At 45.1% G+C, this 20,195-nt stretch overlaps 1 protein-coding gene across 2 annotated transcripts in view; it reads left to right on the top strand.

Moving 5' to 3' along the window:
* The window catches only part of PTPRN (protein tyrosine phosphatase receptor type N), a 282,930-nt gene extending 263,398 nt beyond the window's left edge, over positions 1–19,532 (top strand). For both annotated transcript variants that reach the window (XM_063933845.1, XM_063933846.1), the window contains 3 exons: positions 8,242–8,306; positions 13,833–13,906; positions 18,826–19,532. In XM_063933845.1, the coding sequence (XP_063789915.1) occupies positions 8,242–8,306; positions 13,833–13,906; positions 18,826–18,897 (211 nt within the window). In that variant the 3' untranslated portion in view covers positions 18,898–19,532. The remainder of the gene's footprint in view (positions 1–8,241; positions 8,307–13,832; positions 13,907–18,825) is intronic.
* The last annotated feature ends 663 nt before the right edge of the window (positions 19,533–20,195 follow it).

The following is a 20,195-nucleotide window of genomic DNA, read 5'->3' as shown; positions in this document are numbered from 1 at the left end:
TGTACATATATAACTAGACTCATCATCTCTAACACAATGCATACCTAGCAGGTACACTGCTCTGCTATACTATAATCCTGTACATATATAACTAGACTCGTCATCTCTAACACAATGCATACCTAGCAGGTACACTGCTCTGCTATACTATAATCCTGTACATATATAACTAGACTCGTCATCTCTAACACAATGCATACCTAGCAGGTACACTGGTCTGCTATACTATAATCCTGTACATATATAACTAGACTCATCATCTCTAACACAATGCATACCCTGCGGGTACACTGTTCTGCTATACTATAACCCTGTACATATATAACTAGACTCGTCATCTCTAACACAATGCATACCCTGCAGGTACACTGCTCTGCTATACTATAATCCTGTACATATATAACTAGACTCATCATCTCTAACACAATGCATACCCTGCAGGTACACTGCTCTGCTATACTATAATCCTGTACATACTGTATATAACTAGACTCGTCATCTCTAACACAATGCATACCTAGCAGGTACACTGCTCTGCTATACTATAACCCTGTACATATATAACTAGACTCATCATCTCTAACACAGTGCATACCCTGCAAGTATACTGCTCTGCTGTACTATAACCCTGTACATATATAACTAGACTCATCATCTCTAACACAATGCATACCCTGCAGGTACACTGCTCTGCTATACTATAACCCTGTACATATATAACTAGACTCGTCGGCCCTCATTCCGAGTTGTTCGCTCGGTATTTTTCATCGCATCGCAGTGAGAATTCTCTTAGTGCGCATGCGTAATGTTCGCACTGCGCATGCGCCAAGTAACTTTACTATGAAGAAAGTAATTTTACTCACGGCTTTTTCATCGCTCCGGCGATCGCATTGTGATTGACAGGAAATGGGTGTTACTGGGCGGATGTATGGCGTTTTATGGGCGTGTGGCTGAAAACGCTACCGTTTCCGGAAAAAACGCAGGCGTGTCTGGAGAAACGGTGGGAGTGCTTGGCCGAACGCTGGGTGTGTTTCTGACGTCAGCCGGGACCGAAAAGCACTGAACTGATCGCACAGGCAGAGTAAGTCTGGAGTTACTCAGAAACTGCTAACTCGTTTTTGATCGCAAAAATGCGCATACATCGGTCGCACATTTAAGAAGTTTAGATTCACTCCCAGTAGGCGGCGGCTTAGCGTGTGTAACTCTGCTGAAATCGCCTTGCGAGCGAACAACTCGGAATGAGGGCCGTCATCTCTAACACAATGCACACCCTGCAGGTACACTGCTCTGCTATACTATAACCCTGTACATACTGTATATAACTAGACTCGTCATCTCTAACACAGTGCATACCCTGCAGGTACACTGCTCTGCTATACTATAACCCTGTACATACTGTATATAACTAGACTCGTCATCTCTAACACAGTGCATACCCTGCAGGTACACTGCTCTGCTATACTATAACCCTGTACATATAGTACATATATAACTAGACTCGTCATCTCTAACACAATGCATACCCTGCAGGTACACTGCTCTGCTATACTATAACCCTGTACATACTGTATATAACTAGACTCGTCATCTCTAACACAGTGCATACCCTGCAGGTACACTGCTCTGCTATACTATAACCCTGTACATATAGTACATATATAACTAGACTCGTCATCTCTAACACAATGCATACCCTGCAGGTACACTGCTCTACTATACTATAACCCTGTACATATATAACTAGACTCATCATCTCTAACACAGTGCATACACTCAGGACCGGCCCAAGACTAATTTTTTGGGGGTAAGCGAATATAGATTTTGGCGCTCCTCACTGTCTACAATGTGGGTGGAGCTACATGGGCCAAATCTACTTACAGACTGAAAAAGCCAGATTTTGAAAATCCTCAGACTCCTGAGTGCAGCCCTCCACCTGAAGCACCCCCCAGATTCAGCAATGAGCAGCCCTGGGATGTATGTTTTACATGAGTGAACACCAGATAACGTCTTATTTTTAGCTACATTTAATGAAAACAATGATCAAACATGTAGGATTTCCTTGTATTATTCTCTCTGACAATGCCTAAATATTAGACAAATATTCCACATTTTTATAAACATACAAATTGTATTTCTTAATGATATAATAGGAAAGAGTCAGAGCGTTGTGCATGTTGTATATATACAAAGTGGGTGAGTGCCTACTGCCTGGGCAGGCTACACTCCTGCGTATCTAGCATTGCTGGTCACTGTACATTGATTCAGGATGTGAATAAATAGAAATTATACAGTATGTATAAGGCATGATTGCTGCATGAAGTTTGATGGGATACATAGGGAAACACATTACTTTCAGTTGGCCAGGACGAGAGCGCACAGGAAAAACAAGGTCAGCTCCACCCTTGGTGCAGCAGGTAAATGTGCATCGTGCACTGCAGGTAGCTGCCAGGGCATCCTATAGTCTGCCAGTGGGGTGTCTGGGTGATGATGGATGCAACGGCCACAGTAATAAGGTCGCCGGGCAGCAATGAAGCATACACAGTGTGTGCCCCTGCCCTATACAGTATTGCCCTCAGTGTCTGTCTGCCCCTGCCCTCAGTGTGTTCTCCTGCCCTATACACAGTTTGTGTCCCTGCCCTGTACAGTCCCTGCTCTCAGTGTGTGCCCCTGTCTTTTACACAGTGTGTGGCTGTGCCCTCAGTGTGTGCTCGTGCTCTGTAGGGTCCCTGCCCTGTACAGTCCCTGACCTCAGTGTGTGCCCCTGCCCTCAGTGTGTGCCCCTGTCTAGTACTGTCCCTGCCCTCAGTGTGTGTCTGTGCCCTCAGTGAGTGCCAGTGCCCTGTAGGGTCCCTGCCCTGTACAGTCCCTGGCCTCAGTGTGTGCCCCTGCCCTGTACAGTCCCTGCCCTCAGTGTGTGCCCCTGTCTAGTACTGTCGCTGCCCTCAGTGTGTTCTCCTGCCCTATACACAGTGTGTGCCCCTGCCTTCAGTGTGTGCCCTTTTCCTATACAGCCCCTGCCCTGTATGGTCCCTGCCTTGGGTGTGTGCCCTTCCCTGTACAGTCCCTGCCATCAGTGTTCCCCTACCCTTTACAGCCCTCAGTGTGTGCCTCTGTCCCGTACAGTCATAGTGATGAGGGCGCCATAGTGATGGTCCAACCACAGTGATGAGGGTGCACGTTGTCAATAATGGAGCAGACACTGTCAGAGTCGGGCTGATTGCAAATGTGGCGCCGGTTCAAGAGCTGCCTGATTGGCTGCCGAGCTCCGATTAGCTTGTGGCTTGTGCCATATTTGAAATGGCATCAGCGCTGTCAGTGTCTGCTCCATTGCTGCCTGGCTTGCGCCCTCATAGCTGTGGTGCCTTATTCAGCTGCGTAGTTGACATAATGGCTGGGCCGGCCCTGCATACACTGCAGGTACACTGCTCTGCTATATTATTACCCTGTACATATATACCTAGACTCATGTTCTCTAGCACAGTGCATACCCTGCAGGTACACTGTTCTGCTATACTATAACCCTGTACATATATAACTAGACTCATGTTCTCTAGCACAGTGCATACCCTGCAGGTACACTGCTCTGCTATATCCTGTACATATATAACTAGACTCGTCATCTCTAACACAGTGCATACCCTGCAGGTACACTGCTCTGCTATACTATAATCCTGTACATATATAACTAGACTCGTCATCTCTAACACAGTGCATACCCAGCAGGTACACTGCTCTGCTATACTATAATCCTGTACATATATAACTAGACTCATGTTCTCTAGCACAGTGCATACCCTGCAGGTACACTGTTCTGCTATACTATAATCCTGTACATATATAACTAGACTCATGTTCTCTAGCACAGTGCATACCCTGCAGGTACACTGTTCTGCTATACTATAACCCTGTACGGATCCGGTCTGTAATACCGGCAGACGGGATGCCAGGACCAATGGTGAGCGTGGACCCACCAACCGAGTGGAAATTACGTTGGTAAAATGCCAGATGTCGGGATCCCGGGGTCGGTCTCCTGAACACCGGGATCCAGACAGACATGATTTTGACTGCATCCTGCCTGTACATACAGTATACAACTAGATTCATCATCTTTAGCAAGGTGCATACACTGCAGATACTGCTCTGCTATACTATAGCCCTGCACATATATAACTAGACTCATTATCTCTAGCAGAGTGCTCTGCTCTCCTATACTATCACCCTATGCATATATAACTAGACTCATCATCTCTAGCGGAATCAGTATGTAATGCCAGCACACAGGATCCTGGCACTCATAATACGGACGCCGGAACCCCAACAGGGGAGAGTAGTGGCTATTTCCCCCTCTGTTCCCACAGCCTAGCCCTAACCTCCCTCATTCTGACCCTAACAAGCCCCCGAAGGTACCTAACCCCCTCATCCCCGTTGCCTAAATCTAACCGTCCCTCCCCCGCATCCTGATACTACCCCCCTTCCACCCCCAGAGGTGCAGATACCGAAGACTCAGGATAACATATAAACACATTTTACTAAATGTAATATTTTTTCTGAATTTCTTATTAAGAAACTTTGGCCTAGGCATGCCGTGAAAAAAAGTCTGATACTCTAGGGCGTCATGATTCAAAAAAGTTTGGGAACTACTGAACTAAACTGATCATCCTTAGTACAGTGCATACACCGCAGGGGTTCACTATGGTATGCCGGCGGTCGGGCTTCCGGCGACCAGCATACCGGCGCCGGGAGGCCGACCGCTGGCTTACCAACAGTGTGGCGAGCCCAAAAGAGCCCCTTGCGGGCTCGCTGCGCTCGCCACGCTACGGGCACGGTAGCGCGCCACGCTATTTTATTCTCCCTCCAGGGGGGTCGTGGACCCCCACGAGGGAGAATAAGTGTCGGTATGCCGGCTGTCAGGATCCCGGCGCCGGTATACTATGCACCGGGATCCCATCAGTCGGCATACTGAAGACCACCCCACCGCAGATACACTACTCTGCTACACTATAACCCTATGCATATATAACTAGACTGATCATCTTTAGCACTTTGCTTACTGTACACTGCTCTGCTACACTATAACCTCATGCATATGTAACTAGACTCATCATCTTCAGCACTTTGCTTACTGTACACTGCTCTGCTACACTATAACCTCATGCATATATAACTAGACTCATCATCTTTAGCACTTTGCTTACTGTACACTGCTCTGCTACACTATAACCCTATGCATATATAACTAGACTGATCATCTTTAGCACTTTGCTTACTGTACACTGCTCTACTACACTATAACCTCATGCATATGTAACTAGACTCATCATCTTTAGCACTTTGCATACTGTACACTGCTCTGCTACACTATAACTCTATGCATATATAACTAGACTCATCATCTTTATCACTTTGCTTACTGTACACTGCTCTGCTACACTATAACCTCATGCATATATAACTAGACTCATCATCTTTAGCACTTTGCATACTGTACACTGCTCTGCTACACTATAACCCTATGCATATATAACTAGACTCATCATCTTTAGCACTTTGCATACTGTACACTGCTCTGCTACACTATAACCCTATGCATATATAACTAGACTCATCATCTTTAGCACTTTGCTTACTGTACACTGCTCTGCTACACTATAACCCTATGCATATATAACTAGACTGATCATCTTCAGCACTTTGCTTACTGTACACTGCTCTGCTACACTATAACCCTATGCATATATAACTAGACTGATCATCTTCAGCACTTTGCTTACTGTACACTGCTCTGCTTCACTATAACCTCATGCATATATAACTAGACTCATCATCTTTATCACTTTGCTTACTGTACACTGCTCTGCTACACTATAACCCTATGCATATATAACTAGACTCATCATCTTTAGCACTTTGCATACTGTACACTGCTCTGCTACACTATAACCTCATGCATATATAACTAGACTCATCATCTTTAGCACTTTGCTTACTGTACACTGCTCTGCTACACTATAACCCTATGCATATATAACTAGACTGATCATCTTCAGCACTTTGCTTACTGTACACTGCTCTGCTTCACTATAACCTCATGCATATATAACTAGACTCATCATCTTTATCACTTTGCTTACTGTACACTGCTCTGCTACACTATAACCCTATGCATATATAACTAGACTCATCATCTTTAGCACTTTGCATACTGTACACTGCTCTGCTACACTATAACCTCATGCATATATAACTAGACTCATCATCTTTAGCACTTTGCATACTGTACACTGCTCTGCTACACTATAACCTCATGCATATATAACTAGACTCATCATCTTTATCACTTTGCTTACTGTACACTGCTCTGCTACACTATAACCCTATGCATATACAACTAGACTCATCATCTTTAGCACTTTGCATACTGTACACTGCTCTGCTACACTATAACCTCATGCATATATAACTAGACTCATCATCTTTATCACTTTGCATACTGTACACTGCTCTGCTACACTATAACCCTATGCATATACAACTAGACTCATCATCTTTAGCACTTTGCATACTGTACACTGCTCTGCTACACTATAACTCTATGCATATATAACTAGACTCATCATCTTTAGCACTTTGCTTACTGTACACCGCTCTGCTACACTATAACCTTATGCATATACAACTAGACTCATCATCTTCAGCACTTTGCATACTGGGGGTCATTCCGAGTTGATCGCTCACTAGCAGTTTTTAGCAGCCGTGCAAATGCTATGCCACCGCCCACTGGGAGTGTATTTTATCTTTGCTGAAGTTCGAACGAATGTATCGCAGAGCACCTGCACAATTTTTTTGTGTAGTTTCAGAGTAGCTCAAAACCTACTCAGCGCTTGCGATCACTTCAAACTATTCAGTTCCGGATTTGACATCACAAACCCACCCAGCGTTCGCCAAGCCACGCCTGCGTTTTTCCACACACTCCCTGAAAACGGTCAGTTGCCACCCAGAAATGCCCACTTCATGTCAATCACTCTGCAGCAACCAGTGCAACTGAAATGCATCGCTAGACCCTGTGCAAAACTACATTGTTCGTTGTGCCCGTACGTCGCGTGTGTGCATTGTGCCGCATACGCATGCGCAGAACTGCAGATTTTTAGCCTGATTGCTGCGCTGCGAACAAATTCAGCTAGCGATCAACTCGGAATGACCCCCACTGTACACTGCTCTGCTACACTATAACCCTATGCATATATAACTAGACTCATCATCTTTAGCACTTTGCTTACTGTACACTGCTCTGCTACATTATAAATCTATGCATATACAACTAGACTCATCATCTTTAGCAGTTTGCATACTGTACACTGCTCTGCTACACTATAATCCTATGTATATATAACTAGACTCATCATCTTTAGAACTTTGCATACTGTACAGTGTACACTGCTCTGCTATACTATTTTTCTATGCATATATAACTAGACTTATCATCTCTAGCAATGTGTATACACTGCAGGTACAGTGCTCTGCTATACTATAACCTAGTGCATACAATGCTGGAGAGCAGAAGGAAGGTCAGATGACTTGGTGCAGCAACATGCTAGCCAGGTTTGATGGCAGTCGCTCAAACTCTGTCTGGGAGATCATCAAAAGCGATGAATCCAGGTTATACAGTTTCAACCCAGAGACCAAACAACAGTCAGTCCAGTAGACTCCAACTGGAGGTGCACCAAGACTGGTCATGTAGCTACCATACCACTTGTGCTGCAGCGCACCATCACTGGGGACTGGTACACCAACCAACCTGCCGCAAGTGCTGGAAGCCATTTCCAGGCGCCGACCATCAGGGCAATGCACCTGCTGGCAAGTCCAGGAAAGTAGTGGATTTTCTAGCCTATGAATGCATTCAGGAGCTTGGTCATCCACAGTACAGTCCAGACCTGGACCCTTGCAACTTCTTTGTATTCCCACAAAAATGCAAGATATGTAGGATGCGTTCTGAGTTACCGAAAGCTGCAGTGAAGACCTTTATCCAGCTTTGGACTGGTCCAGCTGCTTCACCAAGTGGTTTGAGCACATGCAACTTTGCATAGACTCCTCTAGTGAATACTTTGAAAAAATTTAATGTTTACTTTGGTTGTAAATAAAATACTTTTGGTGCATCCGGAAACATATTGCACACCCCTCGTATAATGTGTATTGTGTAGCATTTTACTCCCTGGTAATAAAGGCCTCAATCTTTTCTTCCAGTGACGGGGCTGGAAGGACAGGAACCTACATACTCATAGACATGGTCCTGAATCGTATGGCTAAAGGTAAGAGAAGACTTTCCAGACCAACACAATGAATCAACTTTAGCAAAGCAAATAACTTTAGCAAAGCAAATTTTGAAAAGATGAGGGTATTTTTCAGGGATATTGAATGGGAAGGTTTGTTTTTAGGAAAAAATACTACGGAGAAATGGGAGGTACTAAAATTCCTGCTAGCTAAAAATACATTCAAATTTATTCCTATGAGCAGCAAAAAAAGGAATAAAAATCATAAACCGATGTGGCTTAACAAAAAGATTAAGGAACTTATGGGCAAGAAAAGGCGAGTATTTAAAAAATACAAATCTGACGGGGAAGCAGAGTCATTTCAGCACTATAAGGAATGTAACTAAATTTGCAAAAAGGAAATAAGAGCGGCTAAAGTAGAAACTGAAAAACTAGTAGCAAAGGAAAGCAAAGCGAATCCCCAAAAATTCTTTAAATACATTAATAGCAAGAGATTAAAGAAGGAGAGTATAGGCCCTTTAAAAGACAAGTTGGGAGTCTTAAGCAAAAATGATAATGACATAGCGGACACACTAAATGAGTTTTTTTCAACAGTATTCACTAGAGAGGACCCAATTCAGGGACTGACACACAATCTCAATAATGAGAATATCCCACTGATAGGTACTTATTTAAGCGAGGAAGTAGTCTGTGACCGATTAAAACATTTAAAGATTAATAAATCACCAGGGCCCGATGGTATTCACCCAAGGGTTCTAATGGAGCTTCACTCTGAACTGGCAAAACCGCTATCTTTGATCTTTAAGGATTCAGTTATATCAGGTATGGTTCCCAAAGACTGGCGTATAGCGGAAGTAGTGCCTATATTCAAAAAGGAAAGTAAAGCTGAACCAGGTAATTATAGACCAGTTAGTCTTACATGTATAGTGGGGAAAGTATTGGAAGGTATTCTAAGAGATAGTATTCAGAAGTTCCTTGAAGTCAATAAGGTCATTAAAAGGAATCAACGTGGGTTTATGAAGGACAGATCCTGTCAAACCAACTTACTTGGCTTTTATGAAACAGTAAGCGCAAACCTAGATCAGGGTAAAGACGTGGATGTAATCTTTTTAGACTTTGCCAAAGCGTTCGATACTGTACCACACATGAGACTTATCTACAAGCTACAAGAATCAGGGCTAGGAAGCACAATATGCACTTGGGTCAAAAACTGGTTAGATAATAGGGAGCAGCGCGTTGTGGTTAATGGATCTTTTTCAACTTGGACTGAAGTGCTAAGTGGTGTGCCGCAAGGCTCAGTATTAGGACCGCTATTGTTCAATATTTTCATTAATGACCTAACAGAAGGTCTAGAGAGCATGGTGTCAATTTTTGCAGATGATACCAAATTGTGTAAGGCTATAAATACAGAGGAGGATGCCGAGTCTTTTCAGACCGACTTAGTTAAATTAGAAGCATGGGCAGCCAAATGGAGAATGCGCTTCAACACAGACAAGTGTAAGGTAATGCACTGTGGTAACAAGAACAAAAATTACACCTACCTACTAAATGGGGTAAAATTAGGGGATTCTGAACTGGAAAAGGACTTAGGTGTCCTCATAGATAGCAAGCTAAGCAGTAGTGCCCAAAGTAGGACTGCAGCAAAGAAGGCTAATAAGATATTAGCATGCATAAAACGGGGTATTGATGCTAGGAACGAGAGTATTATACTCCCGTTATATAAATCACTGATGAGGCCACACCTTGAATACTGTGTACAATTCTGGGCACCGTACTACAAAAAGGATATCCTGGAGCTAGAAAAGATACAGAGGAGGGCGACCAAACTAATTAAGGGCATGGAGACGATGGAATACAAGGAAAGGCTTGAAAGACTAGGCATGTTTACATTGGAAAAGCGGAGACTAAGAGGGGATATGATCAACATCTACAAATATATAAGGGGACAATACACAGAGCTTGCGCGGGACCTGTTTTTGGTTAGATCAACACAGAGGACTCGTGGACACTCGCTCAGGTTAGAGGAGAGGAGATTCCGCATAATACGGCGTAAAGGCTTTTTCACGGTAACGACAGTACGGGTTTGGAATTCCCTGCCTGAGGGAGTTGTAATGGCGGAATCTGTCAACACCTTTAAGAATGGGTTAGATAAATTCCTAATGGATAAGGATATCCAGGGGTATGGTGCATAGTCATGCATTATAGTTACTATAAATAGGGATAAAATGCAACGGCTGACAGCAGCATCAGTCAGAAATTTTAGTCAAATCATCATGCATAGGAGACCACAAATAGGTTGAACTCGATGGACAATTGTCTTTTTTCAACCTCAGATACTATGTTACTATGTTACTTTGTCTTGTTACATGTAACATTGGCATTGTGCCAGAATGTATAAAGAAGCGTCAACTTTTTGACAAGCCCTACTAAAACAAAGCATGATCCAACCATATACCATATAGTGGGGACCCCCATTAATGGAACACAAGAGTTGGTAGGTGCCTCTAACAGACACAGGGAACCAGCTGGGTGCAGCCCAGGACCACCCCCCCAGACTCCAATGCAGAGATATACACAAGCTAGCTATGATTGCTCCCACATTGTGTGTACAGAACTCGATGCCTATAGTGGCCCGCATACAGAGTTCTAGTAATCTGTATGGTTGACCACCACTATCCATATTCTTAGTTTCATAGCCATCATTATCATATGTGCCCATTTGCACTTTTAACTACATTATCTCTGGTGCAAGTGATCTGTGAAAATAAGCACAGCACCAACACTAGTTGCGTACTCGAATCATGGGGGTCATTCCGAGTTGTTCGCTCGCAAGCTGCTTTTAGCAGCTTTGCACACGCTAAGCCACCGCCTACTGGGAGTGAATCTTAGCTTATCAAAATTGCGAACGAAAGATTAGCAGAATTGCGAATAGACACTTCTTAGCAGTTTCTGAGTAGCTCCACACTTACTCGGCATCTGCGATCAGTTCAGTCAGTTTCGTTCCTGGTTTGACGTCACAAACACACCCAGCGTTCGCCCAGACACTCCCCCGTTTCTCCAGCCACTCCCGCGTTTTTCCCAGAAACGGTAGCGTTTTTTCACACACACCCATAAAACGGCCAGTTTCCGCCCAGAAACACCCACTTCCTGTCAATCACATTACGATCACCAGAACGAAGAAAAAACCTCGTAATGCCGTGAGTAAAATACCTAACTGCATAGCAAATTTACTTGGCGCAGTCGCACTGCGGACATTGCGCAAGTGCATTAGCGACTAATCGCTCCGTTGCGACAAAAAAATAACGAGCGAACAACTCGGAATGACCCCCCATGTGCATTGCAAAGAACACACAGGATCCATCCTCAATACTGACTTTCACTCACCAACTCACTATATAGCTCTATGGAAGCACTAGGAACAATGGGGCTAATTCAGACCTGAACGCTAGGCTTCGTTTCGTACAGCAGCCGATCAGGTCTAAACTGCGCACGCGTATGCACCGCAATGCATAGGCGCATTGCACGGGTACAAAGCGGATCTCCACTCAGCGATGGGTTTGTGCGAAGGATCCCTTTGCACGGGTGTTCGCAAGGAGATTGATAGGGAGTAGGCGCTTGTGGGTGGCAACTGACCATTTTCTGGGGGTGTTTGGAAAAATGCAGGCGTGTCCAAGCGTTTGCAGGGAGGGTGTCTGACGTCAATTCCGGTCCTGAACAGGCTGAAGCGATCGCAGTGGCTGAGTAAGCTCTGCTACACATGCGTTCGCACACTTGCACAGCTAAAATACCGTCCCTCTGTAGGCGGCGACTATTTGTTCACAGCAGTGCAAAACTCGGCTGCTAGCGATCAGGTCTGAATTAGCCCCGTAGTGAAATGCATTAGGTGTGGTCTGGTAACCTGGCTTCAAATAATGAGAACCAGCAGGGGCAGGGGATCCAGGGTGGGGAAGGGGTGCTCTGTTTCTATATGACATTATAAGTAACGGCACTTGCACTAGTCCCATGTTAGGTGCAAGAGCTCTGTCAGAAACAGGCTTCCCTTCCCTATATGCATGCAGGGAAATATACAGTAGGTACATGTCTACAACCCTACCACAAGACAGAAGAGTTCTGTGCGATTGTATTGTCACTGCCCAGTTCCGACTTGAAACACCTGTTTTACATAAATGGAGATATGTACGTATGGGCAGTATGGACGGTGTAATGGTTCGATTCCCACCATGGCCCTAACTGTGTGAAGTTTGTATATTCTCTCCATACTTGGGTTTCCTCCGGGTACTCTGGTTTCCTCCCACAATCCAAAAATATACTGGTAGGTTAATTGGCTCCCACCAAAAATTAACCCAAGCATGAATGTGTGTGTGTACATGTGGTAAGGAATATAAGGGGGTCATTCTGGGGTCTGGGACTCCAGGTCAACAACAAAAAGGTCGACACACCTTAGGTCGACGCCAATTGGTCGACACACCTTAGGACGACATGGACAAAAGGTCGACAGGAACAAGGTCGACATGGAAAAGGTCGACATGAGTTTTTTATGTTTTTTTTGGTGTCGTTTTTTTCGTAGAGTGACCGGGAACCACAATTAGTGCACCGCGTCCCCCCGCATGGTGCCTTCGCTCGGCACAGATTACCGTTCCAATCGTAGTCCACGTGGATCGTTAAGTATGAAAAGGTTCCAAAAAAGAAAAAAATTGTGAAAAACTCATGTCGACCTTTTTCCATGTCGATCTTGTTCCTGTCGACCTTTTGTCCATGTCGACCTAAGGTGTGTTGACCTTTTTTTTTGTCGACCTGGAGTCCGGATACCGTCATTCTGACCCGTTTGCTCACTGTGTTTTAACGCAGCAGAGCGAACGGGTCCCTACTGCGCGCGCGCCGGCGCCGTAGTGTGCCGGCGCATGCCACGCGGCCAAAGGCCAGAGCAGGGATGCAATCACCTCTGCCTGATTGACAGGCAGAGGCGATCGCCGGGCGGGAGGGGGTCGTGGGGGGGCGCGCCGCAGCGGCTGCGTGACGTCACACGTAGCCGCTGCGGGCAGGGGAGTGATGAGTAGCTCCCGGCCAGCACGCTAAAGCTGCACTGGCCGGGAGCTACTCTTGAAGTGCAAAGGCATCGCCGCTGTACAATGCCTTTGCAATTCTGCGCGGGGGGGGAGGCGGACTAGCCCTGTGCAGGGCCCCCCCCCCCCCCGCACAGCTGCGATCAACTCGGAATGACCCCCATAGATTGTAAGCTCCGCTGGGGCAGAGACTGATGTGAATGGACAAATATTCTCTGTAAAGCGCTGCAGAATATGTGTGCGCTATATAAATAACTGGTAATAATAATAATGTATCAATGCTTGGAGAGAGATAAAGTGGAGAGATAAAGTACTAAAAAATCAGCTCCTAACATGGCAGTTAGGAGCTGATTGTCAGGTACTTTATCTCTCTCCACGAGTTGATGCATATGGCCATAAGAAGGAATTTGCCAGGGTTTGTCCAACTCACAATCTGACAGAGATATGCAGAAATGCATAAATTCGCTTCTGCACATGCGTTACATGCGTTTCTTATGTGCAGGTGTCAAGGAGATTGATATCGCTGCCTCACTAGAGCATGTCCGAGACCAGCGGATGGGGATGGTGCGAACCAAGGTATATTTCTTATCTAATCTTACAATGTGAGAAATGAGATATCTGTCTGGCAAGAGTAATAATAGGATTTTGGTACTTACCAGGTAAATCCTTTTCTTTGAATCCATAGGGGGCACTGGAGTACTCTTGGGATATGGACGGCTTAGCAGAAACAAAGGCACTGAATATTTAAATTTAGAACTCTCCACCCCTCCATATCCCAGAGTACCTCAGTGTAGTATCTCAGTGTTTTTTACTGAGCCGAACAGGAACTATAGAGAGGTTGACAATGGAGAATTCCTATAACATAACGGACAACAACAAAGTTGACACATAACGTTACTGACAACGAAACAGTTGACACCATAACCGATAGAACCTTATAATTGAACCAGTCGGTGAAAATGTGTTACCATAAGGTCCCCTGAGCTTAATACAACCCAGGTAAAACTGCTCTGGGTGGGCGTCCAGTGCCCCCTATGGATTCAAAGAAAAGGATTTACCTGGTAAGTACCAAAATCCTATTTTCTTTTTCATCCACTAGGGGTCACTGGAGTACTCTTGGGACGTACCAAAGCTTCCCCCGTGGGCGGGAGATCTGTTTGACACCTGTAACACTAGGCGGCCAAAGCTAGATGCTGATGCCGCAAACGTATCAAACTTGTAAAAGCGCACAAACGTGTGCACTGAAGACCATGTAGCCGCACGGTCAAGCTGTGTCGTAGAAGCTCCACGACCAGCTGGCCATGACGTTCCCACAGAACCTGTGGGATGAGCTATTACTGATGTAGGCGACTGTAACTTAGCCTTAAGGTAAGCCTGACGTATAGTCAGTTTTATCCATCTGGATAAGGTCTGCTGAGAAGCTGGCCAACCCCACTTGGCAGCATCATAGAGAACAAACAACGTATCCGTATTACGAACTGTAGACGTTCGGGACATATAAACGCGTAATGCGCGTACCACATTCAGAATTCTAGAATGTACTGTCAACACAGGAACCACTATTGGTTGATTGATGTGAAAAGATGACACTAGCTTTGGTAAGAAATCGGAAATCGTCCGAAGTTACGCTCTGTCATCAGGAAACACCAAATACGGTGGCTTGCAAGACAAGGCACCCAAATTTGAAAAACGCCTTGCCGAAGCTAAGGCTAGAAGAAAAAACGTTTTCCAAGTCAGAAACTTAATATCCACTTGCTGTAAGGGTTCAAAATATGAAGACTGTAAGAAATCTGAACCCAAATTCAAGTCCCATGGCGCTGTAAGTGGGATAAATGGAGGCTGTACTCTGAGGACACCCTGCAGAAAAATGTGTACCGACGGCAATGGAGCCAATCGTCTTTGAAAATAAATTGACAACACAGATACCTGCACCTTCAGTGTAGATAAACGCAGTCCTCCATCCAACCCCGTCTGTAAAAATAACAGAATACGGGTACTTGAAAAATGATGTCGGAAACTTCCGAGCTTCACACCAACCTATATAGGCACTCCAAATTCTGTAATAATGAGCTGCCGTAACCGGCTTCCTAGCTCGTAACATGGTTGGTATAACCGATACTGTAATGCCCTCTCTTTCTTCTGAAGAGGGCGGTCTCAACAACCACCTCGTGAACCGCAGCCGCGCTAAATAGGGGTAAAAGAACGGCCCCTGTTGTAACGGGTTGGACGTAGTATGAGCGGCCAAGGATCGTCTGCGAATAGTCCTCGGAGATTCGAGAACCAAACTCTCCGAGACCCATGAGATATCACTAGTATGACTGTGGCGGACTCTCTTATGATCCGTTTTAGCAACGGAGAAAACAGCGGAAAACGGTGGAAACAGATACACGAGGCTGTACGGCCACGCGATTGTGAGAGCATCCACCGCCACTGCCCTTGGGAACTGTCGTTCTGGACACATACTGGGCGTTTGTAATTGTGGCGAGATGCCATCATGTCCACCTGAGGGTAACCCCACCTGTGGACCAACCTGTGAAACACCTCTGGATTTAATGCCCAGTCTCCTGGATGAAAATCCCGACGGCTGAGATCATCTGTCTAACAGATGTCCACTCCCGGAATGAACCCAGTCTACAATATCACCTTATGGTATTCTGGGCAATTGAGGATTCGAGCTACTTCCCGCATTGCCATGCGGCTTCTCGTTCCTCCCTGGTTGTTGTGTATGCGACTGCCGTCGCGTTGTGTGACTGGCCTTGGACAGTCTGAGAGCGAAGCATGTAGTGCATAGTAAATTGCACGGAGTTCCAGGACCTTTATAGACAGCAATCTGTCGTGATCCGTTTAGAAACCCTGTCGCTGACCATTTTAACTACAAGTCCCCAACCTCTGAGACTCTCGCCCAGAGTAGAGACACCCTCGCCACCCTGTGGGATACGCGAGTGAAAACCTCCGAACTGAAGCGCTTCGAAAGCCCATCATTGTTCCTAATAGGCGAATACACCAATTGCGGATTCTCCAATTTAGATGTCACTGTGTGGAAACGGGTAAATAGCCTTAAATCTTAGTAAGATATCCTAAATAAGAAACCCATTGAAGATCTGTCGTTTAGTAAATACAACGGATTAGATGTTAGAGGCTTCTTATTCTCTGTAAATTTGGATGTTAGAGCCTCCTTATTCTCTGTAAATTTCAGAGACTGACTCACTGGTCATTAGCAATGTATGGTTGTCAAAACCCGCACTATCTGACTGTCTAATGTGCCCTCCTCACTCGTATTTAGCGCTGTGAGGTTTGACATAGAATTGTCAGGACTGCAACATAGAAGAAATGTTTAAATTATAAGACCAGTTAAATTAACACCCTGGTATCCAAAGTTAAATTGGACTGAGACTCCTCCGTTAAAGCTGGCGGAGTAACTTCCGAGACTCCGATGTTACCGCTCCTGTCGAGCGGAATCAATTTGAATTGCCAATGCTTTTCATAGGATCTGGGAATGAACCGGCTTCCGGAGTGGAAACCTACAAAACATACTGAACATGTGGTAGATTTATGTCCAGACTTTTGTTTAAAAGTATTTTTAGTCTGTGCTGGAGCCTTACTCCTTATGCCGACAGACAACACAATAGGCAAAGTACAGACACTTGCACGACTTAGTAAAATTATTACTTAAGGTGTGTAATATATATCTATCTATTTATGGCCGAAATGCAGTTCACATGGCCAGCCTATGTGAAACCTGAACCAAACTTCCCACTAACACCCCTGCGCCTCCGGTGGAGTAGTGATGTAGGGCAGGAATGTTCTGGAATTACAAACTGGAAGAAACAGGAAGCATGGTTAAAATGGCCCCCATGCCATGCTTACACTGATAATCACAGTTACAATTGCTACAGTGTTAACATAGGCTGAATAGCCTATTATACAGTGAAAATCACAAGCAGGTTACAATACATGCTGTAGTGTTAATATAGGCTCAATAGCCTATTATACAGTGATAATCACAGGCAGACCACAATACATGCTGTAGTGTTAATATAGGCTCAATAGCCTATTATACAGTGATAATCACAGGCAGACCACAATACATGCTGTAGTGTTAATATAGGCTCAATAGTCTATTACACAGTGAAAATCACATCTACAATACATGGATCCAGTATTAATATAGGCTCACTAGCCTATCACACATTAACTCTGCCTGCTGTTTATATAGATATGGCAGCCCTTTACATTCCCTTGCCGCTGTAATCAGACAGATTCCCCCCCCACCTTCCCCCTGTACTCCCTGTAGCGCTGTGTCTCAGCGGGGAGCACCGGGAAGTTGCAGGGAGGCGAGGGACACTTCTTGCCGAGCAGCGGAGGTCGGCTGGCCGGAGCGGCGCGTAGCGGCTTCCGGCGTCGCTAGCCGAGCTGCGGCGGTTCTCCCCCCTGGCACAATGACGGAGCGTCTGGGCGGGCGGACGGTGCTGGGGCGGCCGGACGGAGCGGCTGGGCGGCCGGACGGAGCGGCAGGGGCGGCCGGACGGAGCGGCTGGGGCGGCCGGACGGAGCGGCTGGGGCGGCCGGACGGAGCGGCTGGGGCGGGCGGCTGTATGAGCGGCGGCGGCATTACAACAGTGACCCCACACAGCGGGGCGGCAGCCTGCGCTGACCGCCCCGTTTCCCCAGCATACCTTGTAGGGAGGCCTCGACGGGCTTCTAAGCTCCGAGCTCTTCCGGTCATGGCTGCGACGGGGCTTCTATTTGTAAGCTCCGTCCAGCCCTTCAGGTCATGGCTGCGACGGGGCGTCTATCTGTAAGTCCCCGTCCAGCTGGTGCAGGAGACAGTGGGCTGCCTGTGGCTGTGAGGGTGCTCTTTGTGAGGACCGACACGCCATGTGCTGTCCGTGCAGCGGCACAATCCCGGACCCATGTTTTTCCAGAAACTGGGAAGGGATGTGCTAAGTGAAAAAAAAATAAAAAGTAAAAATGAAAAATTAATAAAATCTTCCACCAAGTGTGGGAACTCCACACAAGCCTTGTTAGTGCTGTGAGCACAGAAAAAAACACTGAGATACTACACTGAGGTACTCTGGGATATGGAGGGGTGGAGAGTTCTAAATTTAAATATTCAGTGCCTTTGTTTCTGCTAAGCCGTCCATATCCCAAGAGTACTCCAGTGACCCCTAGTGGATGAAAAAGAAAGAATACTTTTACGGTTTACTTTACTGTTTCTTGTATTTGTTTTCTCAGAACTTGTTAGAAAGTACTTTTGTTTACAAATATTCTGCAATTGTCACTGTTGCTATTGTTGTTTATGAATTGTTTTTGCCTGTGGCCAAAATTGTTCCACATTCAACAATATATTAAAACTAAGCAGCATGAGGATATAGTGCTAAATATATAAATAGCGACATTTACTTATATTTTATTTTTACATACTGTTTCAACAGAATATTGTTCTGGTATTTTTCCAATAATATCTTGTGTGTTTTTCTCACCTCTTTTTGCAGGATCAGTTTGAGTTCGCCCTTACAGCAGTGGCTGAGGAAGTCAATGCGATTCTTAAGGCTTTGCCGCAATGAGAGCGGTGACTAAGCTGCCTCGCTCGGTGTTGTGATTTCGCGCCTGCCTTACAGAGATGGCAGCTCCACCTATCCTCAGATACTCATTTAGTGTTCTCCCTGCTCATCATGCTAGGGAGTCCAGACTGCCCTTCCATGTCACTAACGCCTATTTGCCTTTCTAAGCTTTTACCCCAGTACTGCCTGATCTTTAACCCAAAAGTTGCTACCTCGTTCTCCATGCTTTACCCCTGGCTGAAAGTACCTCACTGTCATGTTGGTTCATGTTTCTCCAGCAACAAACAGGTTCCCAGTCCCCAGTGCTCTCCAAATTTGAAATCCCGATATGACAATGACCCTGCCGGGGAAAAGTAATAAGGTCTGAGTTTGCGGAGGTCCGGCATTTCAGCCAAGATTGCCCATATTTTTAACCTTGGTTTTGCCTTGTAAATGTTTGCCGCTTTAAAAATACAGGCAAACTCGGCTGAAATCGTGGACCTCCGCAAACTCAGATACTATTACATTTCCCCGCATATGTCAGTTCCTATAACTCAGTAACAACTTCGTATAGCATGTTCTATTTCCTGTGTTCTATTGCATTAATACATTTTGGGGCAGATGGATTAACCTGGAGATGGCATAAGGAAGTGATAAACCAGTGATAAATGCAAGGTGATACACGCACCAGCCAATCAGCTCCTAACTGTTAATTTAAATATTGGAGCTGATTGGCTGGTGCGTGTATCACCCTGCATTTATCACTGGTTTATCACTTCCTTATGCCTTCTCCACGTTAATAAATCTGCCCCTTTATTTCCTGTGGTCTATTGCATTAATGCATAATTATACTGCCGTTTCAGCAGCACCCAGTTTCATGTACTGTAAATTTATAATATCTACAAAATAATGTAAAATGAAGCGGGCGGTTATATTTGCAATAGATAGTCGAAAGACCTACAGATCACAATTATTTATATTACATAAAGTGACGTCTTCCATTACCATTACCTTAGCAATGCATGCAAGAAAATTCATTAAATACACTTTTATAGGGACCACGCAGCAGTATCCCAACTGTTAAGACTTACAGTATATCCTGAACACATTTCATCACATTGATCTTTCAATTGTGAATAGATCAGCTGTAGTGTGTATTGATTGATACTGCGGTCTCATATTTTAAATGGCTTTGAAATATATTCTCAGACAGATCCCCTTCCTTTGGGATGTCTTTAACATACATAAAAAAAGAAGAAAAAAAAGAAAACTCATTAGGGGATTTACCTGGAGTTAATCTATTCAAACAAAATTATGTGATC

Source organism: Pseudophryne corroboree, chromosome 7, assembly GCF_028390025.1.
Source record: "Pseudophryne corroboree isolate aPseCor3 chromosome 7, aPseCor3.hap2, whole genome shotgun sequence".
NCBI lineage: Eukaryota > Metazoa > Chordata > Amphibia > Anura > Myobatrachidae > Pseudophryne > Pseudophryne corroboree.
This window is presented reverse-complemented; position numbering and strand designations above follow the sequence as displayed.